We start from the raw sequence: 13,623 nt of genomic DNA on the forward strand, positions 1-13,623 counted from the left end.
ACACAACATGCAGCCTCCAAGTTCGAAGATAATCTTGAAAGGTCAGTGAAATACTTTGTCCTCTGCTTGTGGTGATGCTCAACTCCTCCTCGCCAACTGACAGCAGACTGCAGGTTGGATATTAGGACCATACTGTACCTGAAAATGGATGAAGTGGATGTGGAGCGTGACCATGACACGAGAAAGTCCTCACCTCGACGAGTGGCTCTTCTCTTCTCCAGTACGGCACGGGTTACATCACGAGGGAACAGACATGTCTCTACTGAACGCCAAACAAATCTAAAGCATGAGAATGATATCATTAGCTGCAATATAACTGTAATTATCTCTAAAAGCACAGGTCATCATCATATGAAAACACTGTACCTGGGGAGCAATGCTACGACAGTGGAGAGCACCACAACAGCCCAATATATAGCTGAGCCAATAGTCTGCTGCACAACGTAATAGTTGCTGGGAAGGCCAAAGCACTGGAGGCACACTGTATTATAAATCACAGAAAAGATGTAAAATGCAGAGATGGATGCCAGGATGGAGAGCACATGGATCACTGTCTGTAAATCACATTTAAAAACATATGTTACATAGTTGCAGACATACAAAAATAATCATTTTATTTTCATCTAGCAATTCTTAAATGGAATACAAAATAAACTTTTCCAACATTTCCCATATTATTTCCAAACTGAAGAGTGAAACACAATGCATCTAGTGATCACCTAAAGATAAATTTTTGAATCTGTTGTCCAACCTTTCCTCCACAGACAAGTTCTCTGGGCTAACTCATTTGGACAAGTCAGAAAGCAAGTTTAACTATTTTCTTTCTTCCCTTCTTTTTTTTCTTTCTTTCTTTCTTTCTTTCTCTCTTTCTTTCTTTCTTTCTTTCTTTATTTATTTATTTATTTCGGAAACCAAAACAGTGAGATGCCGAATGACACTTTAAAACAAAGGCATGTACTTCACTAAGACTTATGTAGTCCCCATTACAATGCTGGTTTGTTTGCCTTATTTTGAAAGGTCGGGAGGGTCGCAACAAAAAATTGAATTATGTTTTGTATTAACCCCTTTCTTCACTGCATTTTATCGCAGCGAGTTGTTTATTGCTCTATATTATGTGATGTAAATATTGTATATTGTGCTGTTTTTATTTCTGTCATGTGTCTTTTATTTTTTCATTTGTTCCTTCATTATGTTTTTTGGCACATTTTTAGCTTGTATTATGTAAATTACTTTACCCCCCCTTTTTTTACTGAAGATGGCTCAAACGAGTTAAAACATGTTTGAATTTGATTACTCCATCTAATGATGGAATTATATGATGTATTGAATTAGGAGAATACACTTAAATTTTCCTTTGTAAATAGGTCATTTACATTTAAAGAAAAGCTCCATGTTACTGAAGATGTTACTGAAGAGGCGAAGCAAATTGGTAATCTTGTGGTGTGAAGAAAATATGATGTATATGAGAGTTGCGGTATGATTGGAGGAGAAATAAAGCTTGTATCAAACAGTCGAACAACAACCACCGGACACTTCCAGGGACAAAATGCAGAGTTTCCAGAAATCAAAAATAGGATATGTGAATATGTCACTGAAAAGAAACAGTTTGGATGTGTGGTCATGAGTGAAATGTGTCTGTTGAAAGCTACAACAATAGCAAGAAAGTTAAAAACTATGGATTATAAGGCTAGCCATAGATTGCTCACAGATGTTTTTGAATGAAATAACTTCAATTTTTACAGGAAAACTAGTGTTGAGCAATATCTCCCAGCTAATTATGAAGAAAAGATAGTGGATTTCTACAGATTCGTTATTAGTTCATCATGGCGCCCAATACCAGCAATGTTATGCGCAGCTCCTGCAAGGTGTCGCTCAAGGAGAACGAAAATTATGTACAGTGTGATGGAAAGTGTAGTGAAACGCTCTATTTAAACTGTGCACGCGTTTCAAATGCTGTTTTTAAGGCAATGCTGTCAAATCCAGGGGAAATTTTGTGGCATTGTAAACAATGCAAACATAAGCCTACTGCTAAATCGCCTTCATACACTTTTCAGCGGAATAAAGTCAAAGCAGACAATACAAGCCTATGTGAAGCTGTGAACAACATGCAGCAAATCCTGAAAGATGTCTCCAGCTCACTGGAGTTTCAGTCCAGAAAAGTTTATGAACTGCTACAACAAAACGGTGAACTTAAAAAGTGCATAGACAATTTAACCAGCAAAGTGAACAGCAGCAAGGCTGAAAATAGTGCTCTCAAAGATCAATATAATCATTTGAAGGATCAAATCAATGACCTTCAACAGTATTCTAAGAATTATAATTTAGAAATCGCTGGCATACTTCTCTCTAAGGATGAGTATGTGTATGACATAGTAACTCAAGTTGCAGGTGCAGTTGGAGTGGAAATTCAACCTGACTGGGACAATGAATATTGCCACCGACTCCCAGCGGCTACAGATAAGGATGGAAGGAAGAAGATTCCTCTCATAACTGTGAAATTCTATCTGCGTAAAATAAAAAACATGATCAAGGACAAAAAAAGGAAAGCATGGGAAACTTCTCTGTGCAGATATTAAAGTCAGTGGGGGGCCGATGACCTCGATGTTAGGCCCCTTTAAACAACAATCATCATCATCATCATCATCATCATCATCATCATCATCATCATCAAAGTCAGTGGGGACACAACTGTATATTTAAATGAACATCTAACAAAACAGAACCAAAATCTATATTGGCTAGCCAGAAGTACGAAACACTCCACGAACTACAAATTTGTTTGGACCAAGAACGGGAAGATCTTCATGAGGAAAAATGAGAACAGCCCCATACTGCAAATCAAGACTGCAGCTGACTTACCAGCAGCTCCTACAAAGCAGAGAGACTGAGGATTCAAGTTAGGGTATGTATACCTGAGCCAAGTGATTCATAAATATACTTGCATTGAAATTCTCTCTCGAAGTGTGCACCAAGCAATTACAAACAGTAATACTAGACAATAGGCTATGAATATGAAACCAGATCATGAATTAGGGCTTACCTTACAAGATTATATCACCACAGGCATTGTTAACACCCCTCAAGACTTGAACAAATTAATCAACTATACTGCAGGAATGAGAATTATGCACCTGAATATAAATGGCAAGATAACAAATTTTGAAAGCATGCTAGTTATGTTAAATCAACTGGACCATAAACCAGATAGTATAATACTATCTGAAACCCAACTCATTAGGACTGTACCCTTCTCTATTTTAGGATATGATGAGTACTTCATACCCCCACAAAATTCGACACATGACAGTTTAAAGATATACACACATGTAACCCTCATACAAAATGTTGCAATATCTATTTTGAAAACCCTAAAAGTAGCAAATGGTAGCCTACCCAACTTAAAGTACCGGTATAATAAAGAAAGTTACTGGATACTTGCTATGTACAGATCACCCTCCACAAGCCCAAAGATATTTATAGAAGAACTAGGAAATACACTTCAGCAGCTACCTGCAGCCACACATTATATAACAATAGGAGACATTAACAGACATTTTAAACCCAACTGGTCAGTATGCTCAAAAAATTAAAAAGGAATACATGAACACCTTAAGTGCTAATGGTTTCATTTCATACATCAACTTTGCAACAAGGATAAACCAAAAATCTAGAACATGTACAGATCACATACACGTTAAATCCCATAGAAATAACAATTTTGAGTCATATGTTCTATATACTAGTATCACAGTCACAGTCCTATTTTTCTCATACAAAAACAATCCCAGAAATATCATATAACACAAATGGAAGGAAAAATACTGAATAATGCCAGAATAAATTATGAAGCTTTAAATAAAACCTTAAAAACGGAAAATTGGGAATCAGTCCTGAATGAACATGATGTCCACAAAGCGACTGGTAGTTTTATTGGGCTATTAACTCAACATATCTCTGAACACTCTACTAACACAAGACATGTAAGATCAAAATTCAGAAAGATAACACCATGGATCACAACTGGAATCCTAACTTCCATCAGAATAAGGGAAAAATTACACCAGACAATTGTAAAACAAAAGATGAGGTCCTCAAATAATGACGAGATCACAAATGCTATTAAGAAACATAAAACATACCAAAACTGGATAAACAGGCTCATTAAAGTAGCAAAAGAGAAGTACTACTCTAATAAAATTATGTCAAGCTCAAACAATTCTAAAATCCTATGGAAAAGCATAAATGATATAACATGTAGGAAGGAGAAAAAAAATTCAGATATAGACAGCATAAATCTTACAGACTCACAAGAAACAACCCAACCAACTATCATTGCAGACAAATTTGTAGATTATTTCAGTGGTATAGGTTTAGAATTTACTGACAAAATAATGAATACCAGCAAAGAACCTAATGCCACAATATATATGACATTCATGCAATACCTCAACCAAAATCAATCTTTTTTCTTCCCATAACAGAAACAGAAAGAATGAATCACATAGCTGAACTAGAAAATAACTCAGCCAATGGCTATGACAATATCTTAAGTAAAACACTTTAAACAATTAGTTCACGTATTCTACAGCCTCTGCAATATATTTTTAATCTATCACTAATGAAAGGACAATTTCCAGACCCTTCAAAATTGCTATCATAGTCCCAATCCATAAATCAGGCGATAAGAGAGAGTTAAACAATTATCACCCAATTTCTCCCACAACCCACCTTTAAAAATTACTAGAGAAATGCATTAAAACCAGATTACCTAATTACCTGAATAAGTATAATATATTGTCGACAAACCAGTTTGGTTTTGGACCAAAAAATAGCCCTCAACATGCAATATTCTCCTTGACAGATTATTTGTATAAAACCACTGATAGCTCCAAAAGGACTATTTCTATATTTTTGGATTTAACAAAGGCATCTGATACTGTAGACCACAATATACTCCTTAGAAAACTTGAAAAAGTAGGCATTCATGGAATTCCTCAAAATCTAATTAAAGGCTTTCTTTCTAACAGAATACAAAAGGTAAGAATCAAGGATACCCTAAGTAAAAGAGCTCAAGTAAAAAATTGGAGTACCCCAAGGAACAGTGTTAGGACAAATTCTTTTTTTGTTATATATCAATGATATGTGTGAGCTAAACTGTAATGCAAAAATTAACTCATATACTGATGACAAGGTATTCACAGTCATGGGTGAAACATCAGAGGACACCTTCAAGAGAGCTCTAGAATCACTAGTCATAGTTCAGAAATGGCTAAACCACCACCTACTTACTTTAAATGAAAATTTTTAAAAATTTCTGTGCTTCTTGCATAGTAGAACAATGCAACCCTCAGACAACCTAACACTAAGAGACTCCACACACAAACTTGCAAAAATACTGAAAGCTGTAACTGTTATACTTTACAGAAATCAATAAATGTTTCATATCTAGGAATAATTGTAGACAGGTATCTGAAATGGAATTTTCATGCAACAAATTTGATCATTAAACTTCAAAAACTTATTTATATATTTTACAGAATTAGAAATGTTATTTCAACAAAAGCCTTGAAGTCTGTCTACTTTGCCTTAGTTCAATCGCAACTGCAATATGGAATTAACAGTTGGGGTGGAATACTTGATTCACACTTGGCTCAGGTAAATACATGCCAGAACTACATACTGAAAGTCATGTACAAAAAGCCACTGATGTTTCCAACATACGAACTGTTCCAGCAATGCATGGTACTTAACATACAGCAGCTATTTGTGCAGTCAGTGACCCTATACATGCATAAACATTTAAAGCTCTTCTGCAAAGAACACAAGTCAAAAATTTGCACTAGGCTGCAAGACAGAACTGGAATAAGTATTCCACGCCAAAACACTTTACTTGGGCAAAGAAATCTAAGTTGTCTAGGGCCACGGATCAGTGATCAGTGGCAACCAGAATACCCTGAAGAAAAGGCTATTCACATGGCTCATTAACAGTTATTACAAGGTAGATCAACTTATAAATTTCCATTATAATATTTAAATCAACTAGCACACTATTCCTTTCTACTAAGAAACCAACATTCTCCTTAACCCATGTCTCTCATTTCCAGCTTCCTACACCAAATGCAGAAAAACTGTTCATAAAATTAGTATAATATCACCAAAATGATAATGGAGTAAATTATATTCACTAGATGCCATGATGTACATAATCTAGCTATTGTATTTCTGGAGCCCACACAAAAGTTTACCTTATGTGAGATTCACACTGTATCTTTTACTACCTCTGTATGTATATGTATGATATGATCGTGAATAAAAATGTTTAAAATGTAATGTAAAGTTTGAGCCATAGAAATTTGTATTTACTCTCGTACATTGGTAATGTCGACCAGACACCTGTATATCTCGAAACTTCGCTGGACTAGACTAATGACGATTACGATGCGACAAGTTGCTCCATAATTTACAACTTATTGTACTGTACAGTTGTCAATATAAATATTTAACAAAGCTATACAAATACATCATTTTTCCTTCCAATTTCAGCTTTCTAACATTAGGGTACAGGATTATTAGTGTACATTATATACAGTATGTGAGTCAAAAAAGCTACATAGATATGAAAACTAAAGTAAGTTGTGTAACTTTCAGGTTGGTATTCAATAAAAATAGGAGACAAGTCTTTATATATATTTTTAATATGTTACAGCAAGTGTGGTATTGTGTGGAGTATAAGATGAAATGATATTTGAATGATGGACTATCCATAGTACAATAAGAATGTATTATACAGCACGAAAAAGAAGAAAAATTGTTAAAAATCATTTCACATGAGAAAAACAACAAAATATTTTAGATTACTTTCCCAATTTAAGTACCACCACACTGTTATTGTATTCTCTGTTCACTGATGTATCATCACATCCAAATTTCTGATCATTAGGTTTTCTACTTACCCAAGACCTTGTTTCAATGGCCACATGGAAAAGCATAACAAACATACAAGAGGTAGTAACAGTCATCCCAAACTCCCAAATACCAACGTCTGTATCATGGTATGCCTGGCAACATAAGGACATGGAACAATTAGCTTCATAACACTGATACATTATACTCAACAATTATCTAAATAAGATATGAGATACATACAGCTTCACTGATGAAGAAGATGACTATACTTTGATAGAGTGAATCAGCCATTGTCAACCAAAAAGAATGAGGTTGATACACAAGACCTAAACGTCCTTGCCTATACAATAAAGGCTGAGCCAAAAGCAAATCTTCTGGAACATCTTGGTCATACACACCTGGAACAAAATGTATTACCACCATTAGAGTAATCTCTCAACAAATTTTTAGATTAGGGCTAGTCTCACTGATCTACATGCTAGTCCATTATTTGCATATTACATGCATAAGGCATAACTGACCACTAAGTTTGAGAATGTGTGTATACAAAACACTAAAGTATCAGGCAAATGTTTGTAATGAACAGACTAAATTGACGTGTTACAGTGTTTTTTAATTTTTTTTTTCAATTGGCTTTCCATCACACTGACACAGATAGGTCTTTTGGCGATGATGGGATGGGAAAGGTCTAGGAGTGGGAAGGAAGTGGCTGTGGCCTTAATTGAGGTACAGCATTTGACTGGTGTGAAGAATGGGAAACAGTGGAAAACCATCTTCAGGCCTACTGACAGTGGGGTTTGAACCCACTGTCTCCCAAATGCAAGATCACAGCTGTGCGCCCCTAACTGCATGGCCAACTCGCTCAGTAACAGTCTTTCTAGAGGTAATACCGTAATACAGTCAACTAATCATTAAATGAGAAGCTAGAGGAGTCATATGTAGCTTATGCACAATTTCTCTCTCTGTCAAAATTATTGGGTTGCTTTTCTCTTACTGTGCTTTTGCTGTGCTCCTCCCCTAGTACCACCTGCGTAAACCATTGATCATTTTGTTCTTTCTTTGTGTTTATCTGGTTTTCCCCTCGTCCTACACTTCCCACATCAAGACTGACGAGATCTCCAGAATGCTGTACATGTTGTTGTTGTTGTTGTCTGAGTCATCAGCCAAAGACTGGTTTGATGCAGCTCTCCATGCCAGCCTATCCTGTGCTAACCTTTTCATTTCTACGTAACTAATGCATCCTACATCTGCTCTAATTTGCTTGTCATATTCGTACCTCGGTCTAACCCTACCGTTCTTACTGCCTACATACATGCTGTACATAACTGTGTGAAAGTCTGATAGTGTGTTGGCTACAAATCATATGTCAGCTTCAGGTGGTGGGCTAGAGGATCCACCAAAATGTGATAGAAGTCACTGCAGATATCAATAAGATAGTGTGTCGAATGGACTTTCTTTGCCCTTCAAAAATCCAAATATCTCTGCTGGGTTTGAACCTGCAAACCTGAGATTCAGAGTCTGGTTTTCCACCAGTGATCTACAGAGAGAGCTATTGAAATGGTAAGTGTTTGAGTATGGAACTGAAGATTTGTATGAGTGCCTAAGATCACATACCATATTAGGTATTTACCAGTAGCATCTCCTGTTACAACTTTAAGCATCAATTAAGCCCATCATTGAGATACTGTATATTTGAAAAAAAAAATTATTACATGTCTCTGATGCATTGATCGACAGTGCTGTTTTTTTTTTTTTTTTTGCTTTACGTCGCACAGATATGTTTTATGGCGACGATGGGATAAGAAAGGCCTAGGAAGTGGAAGGAGGCTGCCGTGGCCTTAATTAAGGTACAGCCCCGGCATTTACCTGGTGTGGAAATGGGAAACCAAGGAAAACCATCTTCAGGGCTGCCGACAGTGGGGCTCGAACCCACTATCTCCCAATTACTGGATACTGGCCGGACAGTGCTTCAACCTACTACTATTAATTTCAATGGCTGCTATCATTCCATGAGAAATTTTGAACCTTTGTTTTTTTGAAGTGCAGTAGAGGGGAAGGTCAGCACAATGGACAAGTGTAATAATACCTTAGGAGGTTCATTTCTGAGGATTCAGACCTACCTGGAAACTGTAGAAAGGCAAGAAAATGTATCCTATAGCCATCATGAGATCATTCTATTTCCTAATGTATACAGAGTTAACTTAAATTCTTTTTGGGCCGATGGCCTTAGATGTTAGGCTCCTTTAAACAACAAGCATCATCATCATCATCATCATCATCATCATCAACAAGCATTGAAATTATTTTTGAGGGGAGGGCAGAGAAAGGGATGAGGAGGAACTCTTCAAATTACTCCGACTTGAAAAATTCTGGAAATAACCATTAACCTATGCCATTTAACAGATTTTTTTTTAAATGTTCAGCATTAAAGATCACCTACAGATTAGAATTTCTGATGTACTCAAAGATATCTTGGACCTTGTAAAACACTGCTATTATTCTTTGACAAGGTGTCATGGAAAGAATGTCTATAGACACAATGGAGACCTGCATTGTCAATGAACTAATATCTGGAGGCAGCTTGTGAGGTTTTAGTTGTTCAAAAGACAATGAACAGCATCTGTTTAATTAACAAACGTTCCTCAATAAAAATAATAATAATAAGGCCACAGCTAAGGCTCTGAAATGGCTAATATGAAGTGTTTACTGTTGGACTTAAATGATTATGCACCATTATAGCCATACATTAGAAATTTACACATCTATGCCACGAGTAGGTTGACTAAAAGCTACAGCTGGGCTTTTATTCTAAGATCTGCAATGGGGTGTGAAATATTACGAACATGTGAAGCTGGGATTGCTAAATGGGATTGTAAATCTTAAGTTGTGCATTTCAAAATGTTGATTATATTCTCTTTCAGTGAGTTGGTATTGCTTAAATGTTTGTCTCATTCTCCTCTTGCATTTCTGGAACAGCCTTTGCACAAACAAATTTCTTGTTTGTGTATACCTTAGGGACTGGAAATTGAATAATTTTGCATTTTCTTAACAAGTTGCCTTACGTCGCGCTGACACAGATAGATCATATGGCGACGATGGGACAGGAAAGGGCTAAAGAGTGTGAAGGAATTGGCCGTGGCCTTAATTACCGTACAGTCTCGGCATTTGCCTGGTGTGAAAATGGGAATCCACGGAAAACCATCTCCAGGGCTGCCGACAGTGGGGTTCAAACCCACTAACTCCCGAATACCGGATACTGGCCACACTTAAGCAAATTTTGCAATTGTATTACTTAGGCAATATTGTTTTGTAATGTTTGGTGTCAAGGTTAGCAAACAGATTGCCTGGTTGCCCCTGTATGATGATGATGATGATGATGATGATGATGATGATGATGATCATGCAGCTTACAGTTCCCATTCTCTGCATGGTGGTCATGTTTCAGTCATCCTTAAGATGAGGCCAAACCACCACAACTGGGCTCTTTGGTTAATGTATTATGAAATACATTAGAGGTAATACAGGACACACTGCAAGATATTGAGGGACAGCAATGTGAGCAGTATATCCAGGTGAAACTTTCCCTGTTGAAACAGCATGTACATCATGTTGGTAAAGTTTATGATATTATTTATGCGTTTCAAGTAAGTTAAAATCAGTAACTGACTGAGAGGGTGAGTCATTTATATTTCCTCTCAATATGAAAGGAAAGATATGTGCTTTCTCTGGCTGCAATAATTATGAAGTGCTGAAGAACCTTGTCTTTTTTCCTTCCATTGTGTCACAGACTTAAGGAATAAGTATGAGTTTTTCTATCTTTGGTGAAACAGCTTACCCAAGAATGTACAGAAAACATGCTTTCTGTAATTTGAAGTAAAGTTGGGAATAATGTGACCCCCGATTCACGCAAGTTTAGACCTGCTTCAAAGTTAGCAATGACAAATTAGTTATCACACTTTTCAGAGGATCATAATTGTTCATTACATGGCAGTACATTACTGCTAATGAAATCTAATTTAGAAAATGTACATTCTCCCCTATATCTATTCCCATTAAGTATAATGAACAGTGAAAAAATCTGTGAAGATATTTCGACAATCACTGGAAGGATGCTAATTAGTTTATAATATCACCTATTCAAAATATAAAAAATGTTAAACAATTAGGAATTTATCTTTATTTCCATATGAGACATGTTTCGCCTTTCATTGAAGGCATCATCAGTCACAGTACTACCTCAAGGATTAAATCAGGTACCTGAAATCAGGTACCTGAATTGTAATTGAATTGTAATTGCTAAGAAATAATATTGACATATTATAGTAGGGACAGTCAATGAGAAAAACATAATAATAATAATAATAATAATAATAATAATAATAATAATAATAATAATAATAATAATAATAATAATAATAATAATAATAATAATAATAATAATAATAATATTATTTGCTTTACGTTTCACTAACTATTTTTTCGGTCTTCGGAGATGCCGAGGTGCTGGAATTTAGTCCTGCAGGAGTTCTTTTACGTGCCAGTAAATCTACCAACACGAGGCTGACGTATTTGAGCACCTTCAAATAGCACCAGACTGAGCCAGGATCGAACCTGCCAAGTTAGGGTCAGAAGGCCAGCGCCTCAACCGTCTGAGCAACTCAGCCCGGCATGAGAAAAACAATGTTCATTGATAATATGAATACCAACATATCAGCCGTTGGCTGTAAATTACCAGTTGTGAAGGATAACAGCGTCAAAATGTTAGGGTATGTCTTACAAAGGTTAACTTAACATTTTACATGGGGGCAGTCTAAGGGAAAGACAAGTGACTGGCACCAATAGGTAAGACCACAGGGTATTTAACAGTGTCCAACAGCAGTGGTCCGTATGAAATATTGACGTTACACTATCAGAAATGTTAGGAAAATGTTAATAAAATTTCAATGAGAAAAACAATGTTCATTAATAATATGGAGTTAAAAAGGATTATATTAACATATTTACATGGGGGCAGTCTAAGACCAAAAAAAAAAAAAGTATTCGGCATCGATGCGTAAAGCCACAGGGCATTTTAACAGTGTCCAGCAGTGGTGGTCTGACATGAATTGTTGACGCTACTCTCTTAAAAAATTGAGGAAATTACAAAACTTATAATATATATTTACATGGAAGCAGTTTGGGGAGAAAGTATACAAAATGTCTGGCACCAATGTGCATAACAATAATTTCTGCCGTTGGTTGATGATCACAGTATTGACAGGGCAACTACACAGTAGGGTGGGCCGAAAAAACTCCAATTCTTTTTTCCAAGTCGTAATAGCGCGGAAAAGTTGCGAACTGAGGAGAATAAAGTGGGGTAAAAGAAGAAACAAAATAGGTTAATTTCTTTCGGTCGCGTACGTGCTCTAAAGTTTGCCGAAATTCGGAAAAATGTATATTTTTACGATAATTTCCTACCTTGCTTAACTTGTCAATATTTAAATATAATAGCTCTAGTGGACTATTACTAGAGCCAATAATGATTTAGAAAAAAGAATGGTTCAAATCGGTTAAGGTCTTCCGCTCGCGCAACAGCTGTCAAAAACCTAACAAAATCTCGCGCTCGTCGTAACTCGCTTCGGTCAAAGACTCTGACGCTCAGCCCACCTACCACTCTCGCCACCATGCCGTGCCATTGTTGTGTCAGTCTGCACTTATCCCTCGTGTTTGATGTGTGTTTCATTCGCTCTTCCAGTTACTATTGTGGCATTTGCACCTACTGTATTTCGATGTTTGTTTTGTGTTATGACATTTTTGTGTAACTTTGTGACTTCACGGTGGTATACTATGGCTGTACCTCAGAAACTCATCACAAGACAGGTATTTTATTGCCCTATATTTGCTGCACCTAAAGACTTTTCATCAAACAAGCTTCTTACAGGTGAGGACGTGATCTGGTGTTGTTCACAGAAGAGATACCACTTGGTGCTTAAGGTTAATAATAAGAGAGTCAGTTTTTCACACGTTGCAAGTACAGTAGCTAACAAAATAATTGGTTTGTATCAGAAAGCATCCATTCCAATGGTTACAGATAAGATAATTGTGCAACTTACAAAAGCGTTGCATGATAAATATTACAGCATTTGAAAATCATATACTCGGGATAAGAATAAAGATTCGTTTAAGCAGAAAATTGAGGAGTTTAAGCAAAAATGCTCACTGCTTTTCGACGTATCGGCTTTCAAATGTCCCTTTGTTGTTAATTGCATTTGTAACAGAACCCCTGATTTATGTAAATGAGATATAACTGTCAACTATGTACAAAATCACACAAAATACCTGCTATTGAGCTAAGATTTGTTTACTTATTACCAGCACACGGAATAGGTTTAATTGGAGGGTTGGACGTGTCCAAAACAAAGAAACGCATCAAATCATTGGAAAGGAGATCGCGTGACAGCCATTTAACTCTGGATGATGACTCTGAATCTCATCTGAAACCCTCGTGCTCATATTCAAATGTAAATATTGTTGAAACTGATGATCTGAAGACCAATATCTTGGTCACTATCGCTACCTTTACTAGAAGGATAACAAATTTAACTTTAGCTTGTTTGATGAAAAGTCTTTAGGTGCAGCAAATACACTGCAATCAAATACCTGTCTTGCAATGAGTTTCTGAGGTACAGCCATAGTATACCACCGTTAAGTCACAAAATTACGCAAAAATGTCATAAC

At 36.4% G+C, this 13,623-nt stretch overlaps 1 protein-coding gene across 1 annotated transcript in view; it reads right to left on the minus strand.

Moving 5' to 3' along the window:
• Positions 1–13,623, minus strand: part of LOC136864785 (phospholipid-transporting ATPase VD) — a 532,079-nt gene that overhangs the window by 31,555 nt on the left and 486,901 nt on the right. Inside the window, exons 17-20 of the mRNA XM_067142172.2 lie at positions 7,147–7,304; positions 6,954–7,058; positions 367–554; positions 139–279 (exon numbers count right to left, since the gene is read on the minus strand). Coding sequence (XP_066998273.2) covers positions 139–279; positions 367–554; positions 6,954–7,058; positions 7,147–7,304 — 592 coding nt within the window. The remainder of the gene's footprint in view (positions 1–138; positions 280–366; positions 555–6,953; positions 7,059–7,146; positions 7,305–13,623) is intronic.

This window comes from Anabrus simplex, chromosome 2 (assembly GCF_040414725.1).
Source record: "Anabrus simplex isolate iqAnaSimp1 chromosome 2, ASM4041472v1, whole genome shotgun sequence".
NCBI classification, from domain to species: domain Eukaryota; kingdom Metazoa; phylum Arthropoda; class Insecta; order Orthoptera; family Tettigoniidae; genus Anabrus; species Anabrus simplex.